This window comes from Tremella mesenterica, assembly GCF_000271645.1.
Source record: "Tremella mesenterica DSM 1558 unplaced genomic scaffold TREMEscaffold_2, whole genome shotgun sequence".
NCBI lineage: Eukaryota > Fungi > Basidiomycota > Tremellomycetes > Tremellales > Tremellaceae > Tremella > Tremella mesenterica.
This window is the reverse complement of record NW_006711226.1, coordinates 110,661-135,241: the sequence shown is the minus strand read 5'-3', so window position 1 is coordinate 135,241 and position 24,581 is coordinate 110,661. Positions and strand designations below refer to the sequence as shown.

General features: G+C 47.1%; 4 protein-coding genes across 4 annotated transcripts; all 4 read left to right on the top strand.

Annotated features, from left to right (window-relative positions):
- Positions 1 to 2,596: 2,596 nt before the first annotated feature.
- TREMEDRAFT_27045 (uncharacterized protein) lies at positions 2,597 to 4,561 on the top strand (the record flags this gene model as incomplete). Its single annotated transcript, XM_007002230.1, has 1 exon — positions 2,597 to 4,561. A coding segment is annotated over one exon (1,965 nt), but the record flags the coding sequence as incomplete, so codon positions are not given.
- Positions 4,562 to 7,954: 3,393 nt separating this feature from the next.
- Positions 7,955 to 8,731, top strand: TREMEDRAFT_59919 (uncharacterized protein; the record flags this gene model as incomplete). The annotated part of the gene is made up of 2 exons (XM_007002582.1): positions 7,955 to 8,020; positions 8,378 to 8,731. The coding sequence occupies 2 exons, from the start codon at positions 7,955 to 7,957 to the stop codon at positions 8,729 to 8,731; spliced, it is 420 nt and encodes a 139-aa protein (XP_007002644.1).
- Positions 8,732 to 9,862: 1,131 nt separating this feature from the next.
- TREMEDRAFT_59918 (uncharacterized protein) lies at positions 9,863 to 10,624 on the top strand (the record flags this gene model as incomplete). Its single annotated transcript, XM_007002581.1, has 2 exons — positions 9,863 to 9,912; positions 10,099 to 10,624. 2 exons carry the CDS (start codon positions 9,863 to 9,865, stop codon positions 10,622 to 10,624), a joined length of 576 nt encoding a protein of 191 aa, XP_007002643.1.
- Positions 10,625 to 18,455: 7,831 nt separating this feature from the next.
- TREMEDRAFT_59916 (uncharacterized protein) lies at positions 18,456 to 20,170 on the top strand (the record flags this gene model as incomplete). Its single annotated transcript, XM_007002580.1, has 6 exons — positions 18,456 to 18,528; positions 18,582 to 18,779; positions 18,843 to 18,977; positions 19,067 to 19,439; positions 19,490 to 20,073; positions 20,100 to 20,170. 6 exons carry the CDS (start codon positions 18,456 to 18,458, stop codon positions 20,168 to 20,170), a joined length of 1,434 nt encoding a protein of 477 aa, XP_007002642.1.
- Between the last annotated feature and the right edge of the window lie 4,411 nt (positions 20,171 to 24,581).

Sequence of the window (24,581 nt, the reverse complement as noted above, 5' to 3'; positions counted from 1 at the left end):
CCCTCTGTATTACCATCTAATTATCAGAAAACAGATTAACAGTCGGAAGTCCACATACCTCTGTGTATAACTAAGGCAAGTTCCTACTTCTACTCCTCTCATAATGTCCTCAGTGTCGACTAAGATTTCGTTTGAGAATCTCCCCAAGTTATCCTACGATCCATCGACGTATGCTTCGTGGAGGAAGGCGATCGAGGTGTATCTACAGATAGGCGATGTATGGAATGTCGTCTCAGGTAATGATACCGAACCTGGTCGCGAAGGGGTTAGGCCGGCAGCTGAGAGGGCGGGATCAGTACCTCCTACCACGCCCGTCGAAGGGCAAGTGGTTGGTAGAAGGATTACTGGAGAAGAGTTGAAAGAGTGGGAAAAGTGGCAAGCGAGGGAGAATAAAGCGCAAGGGATGATCAAGGGAACAGTGACGGAAGCTGTAATGCTTGATTTATCTGAGAAGATGTCAGCTAAAGAGATGTGGGATTACTGCTTGAAAATGCACGTAACAGCCACGAACGAGAATCAGAGGAACGTCCGTCAAGCATTGTTTAGCTATGACTTGAGGGAGGATGCGACGGCCGAAGAAATGGCTAAGCATGTAGAGGATTTCTCGAAGACAATGGCTGAAGCGAAATTGGTGGGATTGATCTTTGACTCACAGGCACGAGCAGGTTTATTCCTCAATACCATCCTAGCACCAGCATACAGGATCATCCACGTAGAACTAATGTCCGTACCTGAAGAGGAGAGGACATGGGACAAAGTGTTGTCGATCTTTAACGCAGAAACAGCGAGACGTAAGGCGCGCCCTGTTGGTAGGACCAATAGAAAGGGATTCGCGATGTTCGCCGAAAGGGATAAAGGAATGAGGGTGAACCGAGATAATATCTCTGATGGTCAGCCCAGGAAAGAAACTAGAAAGTGTTATAACTGTGACACTGTAGGACATCTAGCGAAGTACTGTCGTAAACCTAAAAGAGAGGATACGAACAGGAAAGAAAACGCAGATGTAAAGGATGGAGGTAAAAAGAAATGGAGGAATAATAAGAATAATAAGAAAGGACATACGGTCTCGAAGGATGAGAACCAGTCCAAGGATAACTCCAAAACCTCCTTGATGTATTCGTCATTGGATGGTGAACACGAGGCATGGGCCGGGATGGCCATGTCGACAGAATCGTGGTTCGATGATGACGAAGGGTACATGAGTAACATCGTATGGCCCGAAGAAATTGAAAACCCGTGGGTTGAGGATAATGAGTGGGTGGGATTGGCTACAGAGTCTAATGACGTGAGCCACACTCGTGTAATCCCCACCTGGGTAGTGGATAGTGGTGCTACTCACCATATAACTCCTCACAGGTCGATAATGACGAATATTAAAAGGCTAGTGGAACCGAGAGTGTTCGGACTAGCATCTGGCAAGTCAATGACGGCTTGGGAAACAGGTGACATTAACCTCGAACTAGATTCAGGACAGAAAATGGTACTGAAAGATGTACATCACGTCAGCACAGCAAAGATAAGTCTTCTCTCCCTCTCGAAGTCACTCTCATGGGGGTGGAAAGCGAATCTAAGTAGTGGTGGTGGATGGATAGGTAAAGGTAAAGAGAAACTAGGTTTGAGGAAACATGACTCACTGTGGTCGGTACGATTCGGCAGAGCAATGTCTGCTGCGATGATCGTGATATCGACACCGAAGGCGACTTCACCACTTGAATCTGAGCATCAGCGACTCGGACATATAGGTGTAGATAAACTAAAGAATCTAGGTAGACAGGGACTATTGAAGAAGGACTGGGACACTTACAAGAACGATCCCTTTACAACTGATAAATGTCCCGCCTGCATGCAGGCCAAGATAACACGTCTACCGAAGAATAAAGAAGCACCAATGTTAAAAGGAGATGGTGAAGGAGTAGGAATGGATGTCGATATTACTGGTCCGTTCGGTCCGGCTATAAAAGGTGAACGATATTTCTTCGTTGGTGTGGAAAGGGCGAGTCGAATTGTATTCGCTATACCAATAACGACGAAGAACGAAGCGTCTGATATCGTTCGACAGTGTATCTCAAAATTGGAGAAACAGCTTGGTGAAAGGGTGAGAGTGATTAGGTCTGATGGGGGAGGTGAATTCGATAGCCTCGATATGAGGGAATTCTACCTGTCAGCAGGGATCAACCACTACATCACACCGAGATACACACCAGAATTAAATGGAGTGGCGGAAAGAATGATACGTACCTTGAAGGGGATGGTATCAACGATGTTGTTTGACTCAGGACTACCGAACGAATATTGGTCCTATGCTGTCAGATACGCCGCCATCATAATTATGAAAACATCGATTGGTGTGAGCGGTAAATCAGGCTGGACATCACTCACAGGAAGAGACACGAACCTAGATAGCGTGTGGAGATTCGGTGAACGGTGTTTTGTTCAGATACCAAGGGAGATAAGGCTGAAGTCGAACTTCACGACACCTAGGGGTTCATCAGCCATTATACTAGGTCAAGATGAGGGTGTGAGCGGTTGGATCGTTAGAATGGACGGATCGGGACGAATCGAACACTCACGAGACGTTCGTCGCTCGACAGGACGAATGGTGACTACTAGAGAGTCGCCCGATGTCATCCAAACCCCTCTCGACGCCATCGAAGTAGACCTAAACCCCGTTGTCAACGAAGAAATTTTCCTTGACGACCGCTCAGAAAGTGGCGAACAGGAAAATATCGATAATGAACAAGGAAATGATGTCGACAGAGACAACTCACCTAATACAGGTCCACAACCTACTGAAAGACGACGTGGACAGGGCATTTGGGGAGGAAATTGGGTCTATGAGAACGATATCGTCGAAAATGAGAGAAATGATGAGGAAGGAAGAAATGATGGGGACGAGGGGATCGTGACGACACGTCACGGACAAATTATTCGACCCCCCCACCGTTTCGCAGGCCTAACAGACTCGTTCCTAGACTTCAGTCGCGAGCCTAATAAGTTAGTCTCACTCGCCTCTATCGCAGGTATCGAAAGTGATACTTCTCTCATTGATCCTATCTCTCCTGAAGAAGCAGTAAACGGCCCAGATGGTGAGAAGTGGCTAGAATCCATGGAGAAAGAGATATCCAACATAGAATCTAAGGATACATGGGTGGAGACGGTACTTCCACCGGGACGAAAAGCCATTGGATGTAAATGGGTATTCAAAGTGAAGACAGATTCTGAGGGAAACTTACTAAAGTACAAGTCACGACTAGTAGCTCAAGGTTTCTCACAGATACCAGGTGTCGATTACGAAGAAACATTCGCACCTGTAGGTAGATCGGGGTCATTGCGAATACTCTTGACTATAGCAGCAACTGAAGATCTTGAAATTCGTCAGGCCGATGTCGAAGGGGCGTATTTAAACGGTAAACTCGATGTCGAAATTTACATGAAGTATCCCAAAGGGATAAAGCCGAAACCTGGATGTAATACCTTGAAGTTAATAAAGTCTCTTTACGGTTTAAAGCAATCTGGTAGGACATGGTGGATAGAACTCGGCGAAGGATTATCTCACCTAGGTTTTTCAAGAATCGAATCAGATTGGGGTCTTTACTACAGACCAGAAGGGAAAATCGAAGGAAAGGGAGCAGCAATACTGCTGGCCTATGTCGATGATCTGGTATTAGCCAGGAAATCGAAGGAAGAAGCTAAGGAAATTTTCGATGGGCTAGGTAAAAGATGGATAATAACCGACCTGGGGGAGATAAGTACTATCTTAGGTATGAAGGTAACAAGGAACAGAGAAGAAAAGACGATATGGTTAAACCAACCAGCGTACATCGATAAGATAGTTCAGAAGTTTCCAGAAAACGACTTACATCGAGACCGAAAAACACCGTTACCTCTTACTGCGAAAAATCCTTCGATGTCGGAGGTGGAAAGTGAAATTCGACCATTTCAAGAGTTAATAGGATGTCTACAGTGGTTAGCCACATGTACTCGACCTGACATATCATATGCAGCCTCATACCTTGCTAGGTACCTTACCAAACCGACGAAGAAAGTATGGGAGGAAGGGATAATGGTAATTACCTACCTTCGGTCCACTCGTTTACATGGTATTCGTCTCGGTGGCGAGGCTAGCGATCTAGCAGGATGGGTTGATGCCGATTGGGCAGGTTGTAAAGACACACGACGATCAACTACTGGTTGGATATTTATGATGAACGACTCACCGATAACATGGAGTTCAAAAAGACAAGCTACGGTATCGTCGTCGACAGTGGAAGCAGAGTACATCGCGATGGCTGAAGCAGCGAAGGAAGCTCAGTGGTTGAGAGGATTATTGAGGGAGATAGGCTACGATCAGCTAAATCCTACTATATTAAATTGCGATAATCAAGGATCGATATCACTAGCGAGAAAACCTGGTACTCACCAGAGGACAAAACATATTGATATTCGACATCATGCCCTTCGAGATCTAGTCAGTAATAAAGTTATTGAACTAGAATACGTCAGCACTGTCTATCAGCGAGCAGATGTACTCACGAAAGCTTTAGGTGGACCAGTACATTCGGTGAATATGTCAGCGATACGGGTAGAACCACCGAAGAAGAAAAACATTGGTTCAGTATACGTGACATTAGATGATGATGAAATCGTCGATTACGATTATTCAGATTTCGAGGACCTAGGAGATCTATCAGGTGGTACAGAGAACGAAGTGGTACCAAGGAACGAAGTGGTACCAGATACAGAGTTGGTATCAGACAGAGAAGTGTGGGTGGAAGGAACTTCAGAGAAACCCACCGAAGGTACCACCGAAGGAAAAGTTCTCGTGAGCCAAAATGTAAAATTTTCGGGTGTACCTATGAATGTGAGTAATTCTAAGATAGGTCAGAAACCACCGGTAGAACCTAGAATCATTAGAGAAATGAAAGAGAAGAGTAGGATGAGAAGAGATAAGACGATACATAGGAGGGATACTACTCAACCTCCATCGTCAAGTCCACGAACACCGGGAACTTTGGCTGGTAGCCAGCAACCTTATATCCACCGAGGATATTCTCAAGTTTATCGTGGAGAGAGTCCACAGCATCAACAATCTCTTGTACCCTCTCGTGGGTTACCCCACCTTCCAAAAGAGCGTTTCCTATCAAAAGGAAATGTTTGTCTAGGTTCGACTTCAATATCCCCAGTTCAAATTTCACCTTCTGGGAAAGATCTCAAACTCAATAAAGTTCATGGTATGACTGACAGACTTACAGTCGGGAGGATTGCTGGGGAGCAACCTAAGAGCAGGACGATCAGACGGTCCAGGGACCGAGGGAGAAGCAATGGTCGAAAGAACGGAGGCAGGAACTTGGGCCATGATAACGATGCGGTTGCTACTAATGATAATAGATATCGTCAGCCAGGGACACGGAGGAATTTCATCGATTCTCGGGAGTCTACTAGCAAACCGGAAGTTTTAAGAAGTAGACAGGACAGAGGGAAGTTCAGACAGTCAGAAACGAGTGATAAAAGTGGAGAAAAACGAAAGGTGGACATACCGATAATTGGAGATAAAAGTGATGAAGTAAAAGGAATGATAGAGAAGAGTCAGTCGTCAGTAGTGAGTGGTAACCACGTGACAGAGCGGAGCCCCGCAGGGGGCCCCACAGAAATTCATTTCACGATTTCACCTACCACTACTACCACACACATAACACTCAATATTTCGTCATTACTACCTTCTACATCATCACAAACCCCGCCGTCGCCATCGATAAATCGTCCGGGACTACTGCAGAGTCGTGCATTGTCCCGTGGGGGAGTGTTAGCCGATAGAATCGGGCCAGGACGGCCGAACCGCCGTTAGATAATTACCCCTTCCGTCGAATATTTCTCCGTTCAACTTATCCTCTGAACTTTATTCGATCGTCTCTGGTTTTATGCGTGTGAGTGGAATGTGATAAGTATAGAGACATGTAGAATTGATGCATGCTCTTTTTCCCCTCTGTATTACCATCTAATTATCAGAAAACATTAATGAGGTTTAAGAGGGTCTTCATATGATTAGTACTTATGAAACACAGGAATGCATGTCATGAAAGGAGAGAGAGTACTACTGTCTCAAGACATATGAGGGAGAGGGCTAACCAGATTCAGGATTGATGTGCCAGAATTGATTCAGCATGTTCCTGGCTCTTGAATTTGGTACTCAATTGTTCACCTACACAACACTTCAGATAGACAAGAACAGGTAAGAGTAAGCAAAATGCCCTTCCAAACCTGACCGGACTGTGAGATCAGGCTTGCAAACAGAAAATGCATAGGTCATAGTGAAACATATCTAGAATAACTCAATTTCATGACCATTTTGTCACAAGATGTTCTGATACGAAGGAAGGCTTTGGTCCAGTTGTTATGTTTGTTGGATATGGGTTTGAACTAAGAAGTTGGATTGGGTATTTCACTGGCAATCAATGATTGTGGACATCACTGTTTGATAGACCTTTTGAGTGGAAACGGAGGGTAGTGTCATACGACTGGACACTGATTAGTCTCGTTTCGTGACACCACCATGATAACTCATGCTTTACCTCAAGGCAATACTTTTAGTGTGGACTGCTTTAGTTATTTCAAATTTGACAATCTCAATCTAATGCATATGAGGAGAGAGAGAGGGAGCGCATTCAAGGGGCAAAGGACATGACCTATGACTCATCTCTTGGCCCACTTGGTTTGCCATCTCTACATCTTGAGCAGGCAGCCAAATCAAATGCACGGAAGTAGAATCATGTGTAGAAACAATGATGACCCGTTGCAGTGCTTGTTTGGGGAGATTCTCCCTTTGGTTCCTGTCTCCTAACTCACTTTCAAAGAGCAAGCGTGATTGTGTGAGCAGATTGATCTCTTGCAGAATCCTGTTACCCAGACATCCACTTGACTGGTTCAGCACAGGTAGTAAGTATCTCTCAATCTATCACAAATAACAGAAGTAAGAAGTATACGGGAGTTGATAGCGCTTTATTGGAGACTGTCAGGACCAGACGTTTAAAACAGTCTGCTTCAATGAGCTATGGCTATAGGGCCTCGTAGGGGACAGACCTAGTGATGTAGTGGATAGAAGATCAAAGAGACTCTTTAGTCAATGAGATCAAGTGGTAAATGATATACTAAGTGACAAGAGAATACATTCAACAAGACATCTATGAAGGGGGGGCCTTTTTCTATATGATGAAAGGGAAGCAGAGTGATACATACCAAAATCTATGGAGTAAAGATGGAAAATATCATGAGGTAGAAGAGCAAAGGAAGACAGAGAAAGACGGAGAAAGATGAGGGACACAACAATGAAGGAAAAGTATTGCAGGATGAAGAAGTAGCGACTAGGTGTGAAAGGAGAATGGGAAAGTCCGTACCGGGATAGGAGATAGGTGAGATGGAGACGGGAACGGGTGAGATGGAGACGGGAACGAGTGAGGTGGAGTACGACTCTGAGGAACCCGTCTTAGGTATCCGTGATCCTGACACAGACAAGGAGGAGGAGATAGCTTGAGAGGATGAGACGTTCACTTAGGGCCGGATTTTTAAGCACTGATATGATTTTTTCGCACTGCAATCACACACTCTTTGGCGCACTAACTTATCCTGCTATTCTAGTGCTGCAATTCTCCTCAAAATCTGAAGTAGAAGCCTTGTCATTCCTGGCTTCCTGAATTGAACAAGGGAGATACCTGAGGATGATGGGGAAATACAGGAGGAAGAGGGAACGGGTGGAGGAGAAGGCGGATCCCTTGTCCCGCTATGTTCACGTATTTCTTGGCTTTGATGCATCAGAGGAGTGAGCTCTGAGGAAAATCTTGTTTGCCAAGCTGCTTTCCATGTCTTCTGAAGGAAAAGGATAAATTGAGTTCAGTCTGTCTGCTTCAGACTTCTTCTCTTTCACTAGCCAAGTACCTCCACCCTTTGAAATCTTACAAACATGACCATTGTCACGTATAAGGCTCCTACTTCTTTGAAGAGGGAGTATGGTGGCAGACACCACGGCGTAAGTATCAACAGCCTACAACGTTTTCAGTGAATGTCATTGTCTCGTTCACCCTTATGGTAGGTCCTTCGTCCCATACTCCGTCATTCCAGTCCATTGCCACATCCCGACGCATTGTTACCCTATCACAGGAGCAGCAAGGTACTGATAGTGAATGTCCAAGTATTGACATTGTTTTGAGGGCAGGCACTGTGTTCTCTAGATTGTGTGGCCAAGATAAGAAGACCAAGTTTTTGAACAAGACTCCCTACAGGAATCTGCTCCTGATGACTGGAGACACTCCTCCAGAGATGATAACTGCAATGTCTGAGGGCTGGCCGGACATCTGGAGTAAGCTCAGTGCAGAGCAACAGGCAGCATTTTGGTGGTTTTGCAAATGCTAAACCCAAACAAATAATTCAGGACATCAGTGAGCCAAGTGAAGAGGACACGGCAGCAATTCCACTGGTCACAGGCACTCAAGAGGTGCAAATCGGTGACTCTGTGAGGGCACTTGCTGAACATTTGAATGATGGGTTTAGGATACTAGTGCAGAATAACCTGAATAGCATTGCACCCCAGGATAGTGGTGCGGAATCCCGCGTCCAGGTACATTTAGTGGATGAGAGACAGTATTACTCTTTGATCTGCCAGCCACACAGTCCTCAACTGTGTGATGCTGAGGGATTGTTTGATATAGGGGCTTGCTTGGCATTATATACTACACAGTAAGCAATTTGACCAGTTTGCGAAGGTTCAAAGGTGCAGTGAAACACAGGAATGCATGATGAGATGAGAGGGAGCGACTTCTCACTCCACATGAGGAAGAGTGTGCTGCAGCAACCCAAGTTTCTTGATCTAGATGTGCGATGTCCCACTTTGTTTTTTCATGACTTCACCCAGAAAAGATAAGACCAGAAGCAACTGATGTGGAGCTTTGTCATTATTTGTTACTGTGCATACATCCACTCAAACTGCAGGATCAGGCCTGTAGATGAGGAGCTGATTAGTTATTGGAGGGTGTCACACAAAACAAAAAATCACTCAATCAAGAGTCACAACTGGTGAGTGAATGAGATGCTATTGCTTTGGAAAGCTCCCAGACATATCAAGTTTCACCAGCCCACACGGAATCAATCCAGACAGACAGAGGGAGGGAGCTTGTAAGAAGCCAGCGCTTCATCAAATTGGCTCTTGCCCAGACCATTTCTCCACATTTATGCAACACAGCCTTGTTAAAAACTGATTCTGGTACAGTATCCTTGGCTCTCTCACCCACTGACACCAATTCACAACCTTCTCTTGTGTGATAGTCTCTTCTGTATGAGATAAGAGCATGAGATGGAATTTTTGGCAGGATTGCCGGTAAACTTTCCCTGCTTCCTGGTGTCACCATATGACCTACCCAGGATAGCAGTGTGCAGACACTCATTGCCCGGTGATTAGCCGTACTCTCTTTCAGGAATCCCCGGACAGCCCCCAGAGGTTGGTGCGAAGTGTGACTTTACCTGTTGATGGGAACACCTAGATGTTTATGATGTACCAGATGCTCTACTCGCTCCATGAGGGAACCTCTACTCCCCAAGCATGAATCTTAGGAATTCACTACGACCGATCAATGCATTAAAATGGAGGCGATAACGTGAGACGCGTAGGTCGAACAATTTCCTCCCCCGGTTTACCCTCACCGGGGCGCGGAGTTGGTTTGGTAAACATGGTATACGTCATCTGAAAGTCGTACAATGGAAGGGTAGCCTTCTGAACTTCTCTCTTTACAGACCTCTGAGTACAGACTTAGACCTGCATCACACTGTCCTGTATCCTCTTCACTACTCTTTCCTGAAGGTACAGGCTGCACAACTCATGTCAGGCACATACATCACCAAGAAAGTACTTCCCATTGATGATAAGTGGTGTGTAAATATTGAAGGCACAAATGGCACGGAGGGTGAGACTACACAACACACCAAGCAAAGTCAGAACCCAACCAAAGCGGCAACACTCGTCCTTGCTGTAGAGATAGCTTGGAGCGACTACTATTTTTTCATTCAAAATCATGTTGATGACAGGTTTGACACAGTTCATTTCTCTGAACCCAGCACCAAAGTTGAACATTCCTCTGGGGAAACTGTGAGAAGCAATATCCCCAAATTGGTGATTGATCTGAGAAAGACTGCCATACTTCTAAGTGGGTGCTGGAGACCTGAAGATAGAGAAGTGTTCAAGACAAGATGCCGGGAAGTTTGGGACCCATGTATTAGGAAGACCCAAGGTACCGATCCTTCAGTGGTAAGACACATCCGACATGCCTGGAAATCCCTGTATACCAACCTCATACCCGATGACCAGCATTTGGCATGTCAGCTCTTGGTGCAAGGTAATAATCTCACAGGCGATTCTGCCAAGAGAGTTGCCACACAGCTGATGGAAGAATTGTACGATTCAATTGGTCCCAACATTCCTACACTCGACCTGCCAGACACGGATGAGCAGAAACTTACGCTCAAGAATGAAGAATACGATTTCCTCCTCTCTCAAGGCCCGGTGGAAAGCTGTCTGACAGGCAATCAATTACGTGATGTACCTCAGTGCCTGGCTATTTATTGGAAGGATGTTGATAGGTAATGCCATGTACCTACGATACGGATTGGGGATACGATTTTTGTTCTATAGTTGTTACGGGGTAACACCGACTCGAAGCAGTTTCATCAAACTCGACGGATCAGGATAGAGGAGGGCGAGAACTGGAGGCAGTGCTGTAATTAGGTAAGGATGGGTTTTCCCCTCCCGAGATTTCCCCACTGGGTTTGCTCAAAGTGGTTCTTCACCTGTCCAAGTGTGTACATAGACACTTGCAGCAGGAAGGAAAGGACACACAGGTACCTGTAGACAGTATATACTACAGTCAACGCCTAAAAGAACGCACCCCTCCCCCATTTTCCTCTCATCCGTACGCCGTTGATTCCGACCTGAATTCATGTATCTCATGCATCATTGATTCAAACGGTTTGGAACTTTCTCACACTAAGCAGTAGACCCTAATCCACCAGCTAGTAGTTGATACCAAACCCCTTATTTTGTGTAACCTCTTCCACCCGTGTTGGCATTGATTCCACTATGTTACTGATGATGTCAAGGGGTATCGCTTCCCATTTGTCACAAAGTGACAAGACAGTTTGGTTAGAGTTGGATCTGGGTTGGGTATTTAACCAGCGACCGGCAGTTTGTAGTAACCGCCGGTTAATAGGCCTTTTAGCACACTGGTTTAGGCCACTGTCTCTGAAGGGCACTGTTGTAGTGGATCTGACCATCCCCTACATACTGATCAGTACCGAGCTACTAGATTCTCTTCCAGACACCCCTACCCCTGTCTCTTGTCTGCCTATCATAGTCTATACAAGTGCTTATACGCACTTGCCTCAGTTACGCCTTCTTTACCTATAGTCTCTCTTGTCTCCTAGTATATAGTATTCACGCATAACGCGTCAAAGACGCAGATTCTGTCACGTCTTTCCTACGTCAAACGTCAGCTCATTTATGCATATAAGCCGGGTCTGAGGGGGATCTCTTCCTCCATTGTCTTTCTTCTCCCATCCTCTTTCTTCTCGCTTCTTCTCCTCCTTTCTCCTCCACCTCTCTCAGACCCTCTTTGGTTTCCCTGATACACTCTTTACTTACATCTACTGACCTTTGATCATTGCGGACTAGTATTATCCACATCACAGAGTTCCGATTCAGTATCCAGCCCTACGGGTAGGTTACATTTATTTATTTGTGGTGATCCTCACAAGCAGGATCATTACAATTGGGGCGCTCACCCGGATACTTCTGTCTTGTGGTTTAGTGCTAGTTCAACTTTGGTCATTGGTTAATGGATTAGTACTTGAGTAAGTCACCTAAACCTTTTACTCATTATCACTCAACCTTCCTTCACCATCATTCAATACTTGCTCATCATCACTTCATCCATCCTCACTATCATTCCATCTCCAAACATCATCACCACTACTGTTACGACCTGAGAGCTAGGCAGTGACCAAGACCTAACTTCAGAGGACAACAACGATGAAGGACGAAGTGATAGCGTAGAGTGGATTGGACGATGATGATGAAGAGCACCTCAGTGCTGAGGAAGGGTTGTATCGGAAGTCACTTAAACGAAGTGCGCGAGTGTAGCGAGCGCAAAGAGGATTGTGAAAAATGAGAAGTTTAGAAGTGTAACTTTTGAGAATTCATCGACAAGGAAGAGGGCTCGCGGAAGGGGTATTTATACCCTTGCGCCTCCACCTTGCCTCCACTTTCTAAATGACTAGTGTTCAGGCTTAGCCTGACCTACGGTATATAATTCTACCCAATGTGTCCAACATGACCAATGTGTCCAAGTTGACCAATGTGTCCAAGTTGACCAATGTGTCCAAGTTGACCAATGTGTCCAAGTTCACCAATATGTCCAAGTTCACCAATATGTCCAAGTTGACCAGTGTTTACGCTTAGCCTAAACAGTGGTCAAACATTGATAACCCAGATTCTCATTTGCCACTCTAATGCCACATCATCATGTATGACCTGCTTCTGTGCAGTGTCATAACAACTACTCCTTCACCTATCCTCTATTGACTTAAACCTTATCAACAACCCTTGGCTACTACTACTGGTTAGTAATACCATCAACAACTATCAAACACAACATCTCAACAAGAATATATTAACGACTTAACGACTACTATCTGGCCAGATATAACGACCCAAAAGAGAAATAAATGTATAGAAATCAAACAAACAAAAAAAAAGCAAGCTGAGTTCAATTTCTTTTCTTTTTCTTAATCAAAATACAGTACAGGTCCATCGCCTGTAAAGCTAACTTCTAGATCTCAACAACCACTCTGACTGCCTTACTACTTGACTACTACTCTGACTCTCCTCTAGGTTGGCCAACCGCTCGCCCATATCAGTTCCGTGCAACTAGGCGAGTTCTCACCTCAGACTCCATTGGGATCTCTGGGAAGAGTTTCTGCAGAAGCTGGACTATAGGTCCTTCTGTGCCCCTGCGCACCTCTCCTCCTCCTCCTCCTCCTCCTCCTTTAGTACAGCTTGTGGTACTACCTAATCAACACTGCTCTCTACTACTGACTCTAGCTCTCAAGACTTCAACACTACTCTGACTTCTGCTTCTACACACATCAACACTTTGACTTTACCTCAACACTATTACAAGAAAACTTCAACTCCACTTCGACTTTGCTTCAAGACTACTTCAAAACAACCAAAAGACTCCTCTTAATTTGAACCTACAATTTCTGACTTACGACACAATACTTATTGATCAATATCATCAATATGACTTCCATTCGACCAACAACCCGACTTGCTTCTCGCCTTGGGACTGTTCCTGCAATTCCCTTCAACATAGGCACAACTTCACCTCTCACCCCAACACCATCTCGGCATCGATCTTCATCTGCTCCACCTGCTGCAGATACTTCCCCATTGCCAACTCCCCCACCAAATCAAGAAGATCCTCCTGCCCCATCTGATGAAGATCAGACTGGACAACAGGAAAGTATAGTTACACTAACCCAACAGGTACTTCAACTCCAACGACAACTTCAAGACACCAATATTCAACTTCAAGAAGCTCAACACTCCATGCGTACCAAGGAAAGAGAACTTGAAGCACATCTTCAGGATGTACTTGCCACCACTCAGCAAGATCAAGAGGCTGCACAACAAGAAGTAACTGAACTCCGTGCTGCTCTTCAGCGCCGCAGTGCTTCTGCTCCTTTTGGGACTGATGACCATAATTCCTCTCTCAGACTCAAGGCCTCAGACTTACCAAAGTTTGGTGGTAGAGATAATGAGGATGTGGATCAATGGATCGAGAAAGTATCTGCAATCTTTGAATACTCTGGTGTTCAGGATAAGATTCTTCTTCAACAACTTCCATTGATCCTGGTTGGCAAAGCTTCAACTTGGTTCACACAGCTAGGTTCAATCCGCCGTGCTGCTTTGAACACTTGGGATGCTTGGAAAACCTCTCTTCGTAATGCTTTCTATCTCCCTAATCATAAGCTGACCCTTCGCAGACAATGTCTTTATCGCACCCTCCGTGTGAATGAGACGTTTACTGACTATTTCCAGGACAAAACTAATCTCCAGCGCTATGTGTACCCTCCAACCACCCCAGATGCTGACTTGATTGATGACCTTCTCACAGGTATTCCTGTCAGTATGCACCCACTCATCAAGGCTGGCATTACACCTTTAATGACTTTGGAGGACTTTAGGAGACATCTGATGGACTTGGAACCAGGCTTGCGCCGAGGTAATCAATCACAGTATCGTTCCTCTTCCACATTGAATAATGCTAACATATCTACAGGTCGCTTCAACACTACACAAAATACAACAACAAACTCAACTTCTGGACTACCTCGAGCTTACAACAGCAATCAAACCACATCTATTCCTCGCACTCCATGTGTCTGTGGTGGATATCACTGGAGGCGAGACTGCCCAAACAAAGCTCCCCAAAGTAATCCACTGCAGACACCCCTCCGCCCAACAATCTCTACTCCCCCACCACCCACTCCTAACCCAAACTCTAATCGTTTTCCACCTCAACAAACCTTTCCCAACTCCATTCCCAACAATAATGGTAACAAATGGCAACCTCGAAACAACTCTCGCCCAACCACCAATACTTCAACTCCAGTAGAAGGTGAGACACCATCAGTAAATTCTGTTCAATCGAATGCTTACGATCAGTCCTACCGCCACATCCACATCAAGGCTAAGGACCAGATTGACGGAATGCCAGACCTGCAGGAATTGACATTGCAAGATGCTCACAAAGATAAGACACCAGTCTTTTCTCTTGCAAAGTTGAAGTCAGATGCAGCAAATGTACCCCTACACAGAGTCTGCATTGATTCTGGCTCATCAATATCACTGATGGATGTTAACTATGCTAAACAGTACTTACCCAATGTGAAGACTAACCCTCTTGACAAGTTTGAACTGCGCGGCTTAGGCAGGAGTAATGCTGTTGCATGGATTGAAATTGATCTCAACTTCATCTCAACAGAGCAAGATCATATCATTGTCCCAGTAGCATTCTTTTTGGTGCCTGACTTACTGACAAAAATAATCTTAGGGAATGACATTCTATCACCCATGGGCGCTGTTATCGACCTTGCCAACAACACACTCACTTTCAAAACAATCCCTGGGACCATACCCACCACATGTCGACAGCCAGACCGTCAATTGATTGAAGGCAAGTCTCCTGATAAGACTATTCGACTCAAGGAGACTTATACTTTTCAGCCAGGTTATCAACATAGGGTTGGAATCATTATCACTGATTTGCCTTCAACACCATATTATGTGGTAAATCCTAAATCACTGGGATCTTACTTACATGTTGGAAGATCTGTTGGAAATTCAAAAGCTTCCAACCATTTTGCCCATATCGTTCACCTTGGCGACAAACCTATCACTCTCAAAGCTGGTACAAAGATTGGACAATCCTTCCCGGCTATTCCCGCAACTCTTCCAATATCTCACTCAACCCATCATGACACTCATGACATTACGACACACTTTGATAACAAAACTCACCAAAACAACTTCCCCCTTGACGACTTATCAATCAACCCCTCCCTCTCCAACACTCAACAACAACAACTTGTCCAGGTACTGAAAAACAACTACATGGCTTTTGGCTATGGAGCACGGCAGCTAGGATCAACAACTCTGGCAGAGATGACAATTGATACTGGAGATGCCTCTCCCATCTCGCAAGCCCCCTACCATGCCTCTCCGGCTGGAAGACAAGTAATTGACGAAACTATTGCTGAACTCCTTGAACAAGGTGTCATTGAAGAATCTGACTCACCATGGGCTTCGCCTGCAATACTGGTGAGACAGAAAGGGAAGGATCGGTTTTGCATTGACTTTCGAAAAGTCAATGATGTGACCAAAGCTGATCAATATCCACTTCCTCGTATTGATGACATCCTTACTCATTTTTCAGGAAAGCAATGGTTCAGTACTTTTGATGCCAACAAAGGTTTCCACCAAATACCTATTGCTGAAGAAGACAAACCGAAGTCTGCTTTCAGAACACATCGAGGGCTTCACCAATGGAATCGTATGCCTTTTGGACTGCGAAATGGTCCCCCAGTATTCCAACGCTTCATGGACAAAGTACTTGGCCGCTACAAATGGCAGATTGCTTTGGTCTACATTGACGACATCATCATCTTCAGCGATGACTTTGACACTCATCTTCACGACATTGACACTATCCTCAAACTCATTACAAAATCAGGGATCACACTCAGCCCCACAAAATCACGACTTGCTTTCCAGGAAATAGAAGCACTTGGACATTCTATTAGTAATATTGGAATTGGAACGCTGGAAAAATCAGTAGCAGCAATTAAAGATATGGAACCTCCTACCACCATCAAACAACTACAGCGATATTTAGGTATGTGTACCTATTATTGTCGTTTTGTCCCCAACTTCTCCACCATTGCCTCCCCTCTCCATGCTCTCCTCACTAAGAACACCAAGTACATCTGGACACCTGGATGCCAAAAAGCATTTGAGGAGCTGCGCACTCGCCTCACCACCACCCCCATCCTTGCCCACCCTAATTACTCTAAACCTTTCCTTGTTTACACAGATGCTTCAACAGTTGGTTTAGGTGCTGTTTTGGCTCAAATGGACAACGAAAACAGGGAACACCCCATAGTCTATCTCAGCAGATCACTTACTGCAGCTGAACAAAACTATACAGCTAGTGAACTGGAATGTTTAGGAATTATTTGGGCTGTCACCAAACTCCAACCCTACATTGATGGTGCCAAATTCACACTTATCACCGATCATTCCGCCCTTCAATGGTTACTTGACTTTAAAGGCAACAATCGTAGGCTTTTACGATGGTCAATGGAACTGCAGCCCTACCGCACTAACATGACAATCCGTCATCGGGCTGGCAGACTTCATTCCAATGTTGATTGTCTCTCAAGAGCTCCCCTTCCAACAGTCAACACCGCAACAGAGGATTTAGATATGAACATTGAACCAGTAGTGGATAAAAAACTTTTTGCTTCTCAAGTGGCCTTCTCAAAGGATTTCCTCAAAGAGGTTAAAGACGGATACACACAAGATCCTCGACTTCTCAACATCATCAACACTCTGAAGACAAAGGATCAGACAGCTCTGAATGTGTCACGGCCGTCGAGCAACTTCTTCCTTATAGACCGACGGTCGACGAACCTCGGCTAACTTCACACTTCTGAGTCGATGTCTCACCCAACCAGGAGGGCGCAGACGTCGAAAGGAGTGTAACTACGGCGTACTTCGGCGTAGTTACTCTAACTAAGGCTTTGTTCTATTGATGGCGATGTATCTCGATGTATAGCTATCTCTATTTGTCTTTTACTACTGACAACAATCAAGGATCGCTGAAGAACTTCAGCGATCTTCTCAGCTAATATTATCTACTCCTCCTAGACGTTCATCCAACCCTCTCGCGCTTTGACGTACTTCAACGCACTTCGTCCAACTTCCCCGAGCCCTCGGCCATCCTCTTCCTCCTTCGACTAACTCCGCCTAACATCGCCGCACTTCTGCTCCCATTGTCCCTACTTAGCCTAACTCCGCCTAACATCGCCGCACTTCTGCTCCCATTGTCCCTACTTAGCCTAACATCGCCTAACTTCGCCGTACTTCTGCTCCCATTGTTCCTACTTAGCCTAACTCCGTCTAACCTCGCCGTACTTGGTGTCAGAAGTCCTGAGTTACGTGTAGAGTAAAGAGGTTAAGGCGTGATGGGGTTTTGATGGCCAAAGGAGGGTCATTGTTGGTGGAGTAATCGAGGTGTCACGACGTAGTTCGTGACAGTCGCCCCCTTCTTTAGCCGCGAACGTCCTCGTGAGCGATTACACCTCTGTCGTGGCAAGAGAACTTAGCAGCGTAGTACCCCCATTCTCTCCCTCCCCACGACCAACCTTCACTCTTCTGTTCTTTGCGCCGCACTTCGTAGTTGGGCCTCCTTTCACTCCAGAACCCGACAATGAGACTCCTCTAACTTCGTCGAGGTTTGCCGTAAGAAGCCCTGTGTCTTTTGTAGGTGAGACACGCTTCCTGAATGGCAGCCGAACAACACCGTAGTTTGTCGAAGTAACCCTCGTTTATATTGAGATGAGACACTATAGCGTGGGAATTTTGATCGTCCCTGCGATGCCTTTTGTTGATGAAACGCGAAGGATGCCGCATGTTGACGACGGAGGGGTAACTCGAGTTATACTAAGTACTGAGCAGTTCATCGTCCTTCTCTCTCTTCCCCATCTGTTTTCAAAACTTTCTATCTCTCGCGCTTAGAAAACGGATTTGTTACCTCGACGTATCATCTTTTATTTCTTTAAGTATTTTTAACGTCATGGCCCCTCCTACTCCCACCTCTAACCCTTTCGCCGCCATGAGGAACTTTGGTGGTATGGTGTCGTCTGCTCGTGAGTCTTTCCCCTGTACTTACCGCACTTCGCCGCACTTGGCTGACATTCAGTTTCCTTCGGTGATAGGTCTCGCCAAGTTTCCTCTCTTGGCCTCGGCACTCTTTCCCTGGGGGAACCGTCTGGCGCCGCCTCGCCTCCTCGCTCTGCTTCTCCTCCCGCCAGTCCTCCTGCCGGTTCTCCCGCCCGTTCTCCCTCCGCTTCTCCTCCTGCCGCCAGCCCTCGCCGCAGGACGCCCGCCTTTCGTCCTGGTGAGTCTCCGTCCTCCTCCGACCAGGAGTCGCTCAGTGGTTCGGAGTCGGACGATCAGTCAGACTTCGAAGGAAAAGGGGGTGATTATAGTGATGAGGAGGATCAGGATCGTGAGGGTGAAACTGAGTTAGAAGATATCTCAGATGATGATATGGTGGCGGTTAGTGTAGAGGATAACAATGTTGATAGTCCTGAGTGTGAGTTCTTCGCCCACCCTCCTATACCTTCGCCGAACTTGGCCTTGTTTATCTGTTCTTTAGCTCTCCAAGACATTGCTAACTCGCAGCCGCTCCTGCCCCTCCCCCTGCTCAAATTGTGGGCCAGAAACGACGCCGTTCCCTCTCCTCTTCTTCTTCTTCCTCTTCTTCTTCTTCCTCTTCTTCTTCCTCTTCCGGGGTTCTCCCCCCCCCCGACGCCATCGCCGCTGCCGCCGCTGCTGCCGCCGCCCGCTCTGCCGCCGCCGCCGCCGCCGCCGGTCCTGCTGCCGGTCCTGCTGCCGCCCCCCCCGTCGCTGCTCCCCCCCCTTCTCCCAGAGGGGAGCCTTCGCCCAAACGGGTGAAGAGATCACTGCGGGAAGAAGAGTACTTGTGGGAGAAGATGAAGTCCGAGCCTGGTCGTTGGATCGCGGTTGGTGTTGACGAAGCGTGTGATCGTTGCCGGTGAGTCCACTTATTCGTACTACGCCGAAGTTACTCCTGCTAATTAGTAGACGTGAGATTATCACGTATAATCGTCCAAACTGGCCCTGCCTCAAGGCAGTCAGGCCACACAACAAGGCCCTCCGTTGTGCTTCATGCACGTCTGGCCCCTGCTCCTTCTGTCCCGTTTCCTCTGCCCGGGACATCCCGCCCCGTCCCTTCGACGCTTCTCCTCTCCCCCCTCCCCAGACTCCAGCGTCTGTCCCCCGTTCGCGGGTACCGTCTTCGTCTCTCCGGTCGGTTCGCCGTACTTCGCCGGACCTCCGCCCGTCGCCTCCGTCGCCGTCGCCCTTCGCTCCTGTGGCCGGCCCATCACGTCTCCCGGCTGTTCCTCCTTCGTCTTCTCGCCGTCCTTCGGCCTCTGCTCCTTCGGCCTCCCGTCCTTCGGCCTCTCGTCCTTCGGCGCCACGTCCGTCCTCTCCAGTGGTAGCTTCTCCTCCGGCTCACAGCACCCGAAGTCGGCGTCCTTCTGTTCCTCCGGCCACTTCGGCGGCCCCTCCCGTCACCCCTCCCTCTGCTCCCCAGAAGACACCGAAGTCTTCTTTAAAGAAATCAAAAGGGAAATCTAAAGGGAAGGAGGTTGCCTTCAATGATGGTGATGTGGAAAGTGAAGATACTCAGCGTGCTGGTCCCTCTGCTCCCCGGTTGTCCCTCGTCCACCCTCGTATCTCCCTGGACGTCCGTATTCCTGAGGACGAAAAGGAATTCGCCACTTATCGTTCTCTCGTCCTCGGTCTCACTACTCAGCTCGAGGCCGCCCGAAATGATACATCTCTCCTGCTTGACTTCTCTTCTCGTCAAGCTAACGCTTTAAACAATCTCACTGCGGCGTTAGTAGATGCAGTCAACACTGGGGCTCTGGACGACGGAGCAAGGACGAGGTTAGCGGACGTCTCTCGCCGAAGCCTTACTGAGATAGCCGATGTTCGCCGAAGACTGTTCGACACCCCCTTCCTAGTCACTCCTATGGCGTATGAGCCACCACCGTCCCTTGACTGGTTAGGTCGCCGTAGTAGTTCTCGTGTCCCAGCTTCCGCCCAGACTGCTCTCGACCTCCTCAGTCTTCCCTTCGAGTGTCTACGGACCATACGTTCTCTGTGGAGGACTCCAAGCATGCAAGCTGCTCGAGATGTCCAGGACTTCGGTGACTTCTTCGGGGCTATGAATCGGGCATGGAATGCTTCTCTCTCTACTGTGTTCCCGTCTGAGACTCTCGATCTACCTTCGGTCATCGGTAGCCTCCACACCAATCCCGCGGGACCGAGTAGATCGAAGGAGAAAGGAAAAGGAAAAGGTAAGGGTAAGAGTAAGGACAAGTGAGCGGTACGTAGCTGTAATCCTATGTTGTATGCAGTACGTTCTATCTCCTAGCCCTTCGCAGTCGCCCTTCCTTCGGCTTAGTAGGGTGAAGTTCGTGGAACTTCGCCAATATGTCGTCAGCTCCATCGACGTTCTCCACTGGTTCCCATGATACTGAGTCGTCTGTTCCTTCGTAACCTAACCACTCCACCAAGTACTCTAACTTTCCTGACCTCTTATTTACTCTAGAGTCTACAATGTCTTTTACCTCCCACGATTCCCCTACATTATCTACCTCTACTGGGCCAGGTGGTTCAGCTTGCTGACCAGGGAATACTGGAGGATGATAAGGACGGAGCAAGGAGACATGGAATACGTCATGGATACCTGCCATCGTTCCTGGTAGTTCCAATTTACAAGCATGAGAACCCACCTGCCGTACTACTTTGTACGGCCCACTTTGCTTAACATCTAACTTCTTCATTGGTCTCTTCGTCTTAATATTCTCTAACGACAGCATCACTAGGTCTCCTTCCACGAAGTTCGGCGTAGCCCGGTGTTTCCTATTGTATCCTTCGGCGTACCTCTCATTAGCTTTCTCAATTCCTTCGATACAATCCTTGTGTATTTCAGTCAAGTCTTTTACCATCACCGTAGCAGCGGGTACTTCGACTTCACTGGCCTTGATCTCTTCCGCCCACCGAGGATGATATCCATAGTTCGCATAGAATGGTGTCTTATTAATCGCGGAATGGTGGGTGTTATTGTAGGCGAAACTAGCTCGAGCTAGTAGCTTCGACCAATCGTTCTGCTGATAAGAAGTGAAGATTCGAAGGTAGAGCTCTAAGGATTGGTTGGTTCGTTCAGTCTGTCCATCAGTCTGCGGATGATATGCAGTAGAGAGATGTAGTCTTATCCCGAGACTATCGGTCAAGTTCTTCCAAAATTTCGAGGTAAACTTCGATCCCCTGTCAGACACTATGTTCTCTGGTAGCCCATGCTGAGCTACCACATAGTCCATTATCAACTCGGATAGGCCAGCTGCGGTTAACTTCGTCGTAGTCGGGATAAAAATGGCCCATTTGGTCAACCGGTCCACCACTACTAAGATGGAATTGTATCCATGGGAATTCGGGAGCTCTTCAATGAAATCCATCGAAATGCTGGACCATGGCTTCGTAGCCACTTCCAGTGGTTTAAGCTCTCCATGGGGTCTCTGCCTGTTAGTCTTTGCTCTCTGACACACCGCACATCCAGCGATGTAATCTTCAACATCCTTCCTTACTCCAACCCAAACGTAGTCCCGTAGGACTAGCTCGAGAGTCTTCGCTGAGCCTGGGTGACCCGCTAGGACCGAGTCATGCCGCGTCTTCATTATCTTTAGTCGAGCATCGGCGTAGTTCGGCACATAAGTTCGACCATCGAACGTGAGGAACCCTCTTGAGTTCCATCCCCCACGAAGTATTAAGGGAGACCGCGAGGTACGGCGTAGTTCGGTGACCGACTCTGGTTCCTGCACATCATCATGACATGTCGGATGAGAGCACTTAGCACAGGTTACCCCCAATAATTCTTCTCTAACCTCCTCCACCTCTTCGTCTTCCTGTATTCCAACTATCAAATCTATAGGGTCAATGAGGTCGTTCTCTCGTACTTCCTTTGTTCCTTGTAAAGCCCGAAGCAGGTGTTGTAACCCAGAGCTAGTATCATCAAGTTCGTCGAACTTCGGCAGACCTTGGATAAGGTTGCTCTCTTGCACCATAGTACTTCCTTTCCCTGAGTGGTAGTCTGCTCTTCTCGACAGTCCGTCCGGCAGTGTAGCTTGTTTTCCTGGTCGATACACCATTTTAAACCTGAAGTTAGAGAGCTCTTTGACCCACCTACCCTGCCTGGGGCTAAGTTGTTTAGGTTCCATCCAGTAAGTTAAATTTAAGTGATCTGTGAGAACTGTAGTCTCTACCTGTAGTAGTAAGTGTCTCCTTCTCCTGAAAGCTTCAACGATAGCGAGTAATTCCTTTTCGCCTACCGTGTAGTTTAACTGCGCCGCCTGGAACGCTCCGGACTCGATAGCCACCGGGTGTTCTTGCCCCAACTCGTTCACCTGCGAAATTATGAATCCCCAGCCGAAGAACGACGCATCTGTTTGTAGTAGCGTCTTCAACGAAGGGTCAAAGTGAGCCAATACTGGCGCCCTACACATCCTATCCTTCAATTCTTTAAAGGCTCTTTCCTGCTCTACTCCCCAAACAAACGGCACATCTTTCCTGGTGAGGTCATTGATCGGTTTAGCAATCTTGGAGAAGTTGGGGACAAAACGCCGATAATAACTGACAACTCCCATAAATCCCCTACTCTCTCGCAAGTTCTTAGGACGGGGAAAAGATACGACAGCATCGATGTAATCCGGGTTACTGGAAATTCCACTCTGTGAAACCACGAACCCCAGGAAGACTACCGAATCTCTCTCAAACTCGCACTTACTGGCTTTAACGAACAAATTCGACCTCCGAAGCACTTCAAACACCTTCGCCGTAGTTCCCCTCAGTTCTTCCAACGTTTGACCGTAGATGAGTATATCATCTATGTAGACTACTACTCCCTTTCCCAGCAGCTCTCGAAAACTTTCATTCAAGAAGTGCTGAAACACAGCGGGAGCATTCCGTAGGCCATCTCGGACAACAAGAGACTCGAACATACCGTACTGCGTCCTGAACGCTGTCAGGTGTTCATGACCTTCCTTTACTCGTAGGAGTTGATAAGCCCCAATTAGGTCTAACTTGCTGAAGTACCTCGCTCTTCCCAGCTCTTCGGTTATCTGGCCGATCAGAGGCAGAGGATAGGCGTCGGGTATCGTTGCCTCGTTTAACTTTCGGTAGTCAATGACCATTCACCATTGACCTTTTGCCTTCTTCGGTACCAAGAACATCGGTGATCCGTAGGGCGAATTACTGGGTCGAATTCTTCCGGCCGACATTTCGCGATCTAGGATGTCTCTCAGCGCACTTCTCTGATCTTCTCCAAGCGAGTAGAGTGGAGCAACCTTCAGGTTCGCCCCCTCCTTAAGATCAAACTCCAAATCATAGCTCCTCGAGGGAGGTAATTCCTCACCTCCCTTCCTTGGGTTAAAGACATCAATGAACGAGTGGTATTGTTCGGGAACCACCTGATACAATTCCTCCTGTTCCTCCGGACTCAGTTCATCCTGATCATCTTTGTCTCGGAGATCTATCGCGTCCGTCGGAGTTGGCAGACCTATGGCCGCTAACTTCGCCGCACTTGGTGGGGTTGGGATGGGAAATTTCACCGAGTTGTCTCTTCCATCAAGGACAACCCCTTCCTTCCTCATCCAATCCCACCCTATCACAACATCTGCGTCGCAGAGCGTTGTTACATCGAGACAAACAGATCGCACTTCGGCGTCCTTCGTCAAACTAAATCCGACTTCGACAAACTCGGTGATGGGTCCAGCGACACTCACCGAGCCGTCGAACATGTGAACGGGTACGCTCACCTGATATCGCCTCTTTTCTACACCTATCTTCGCTGCTGCCCTAGGGCTTATATATGAACAAGTAGCTCCAGTGTCCCAGAGCGTAGTTAGCTTTATTCCATTAATGAAAATGTCCGATTTAGGTTGATCTCTGGAAACGGAAGGGATGAGGAGATGATTATCGACATTGCATGAACAAGGGGTACTGAGTGGTGTATTTTTGTATTCACAATCCTCTGGCTCCATCAGCTGTGTTTCTTTTATGGGTTTGGGAATGGTGGCCGAGAGAATATGGCGGACCCGCCGAGCCTCGC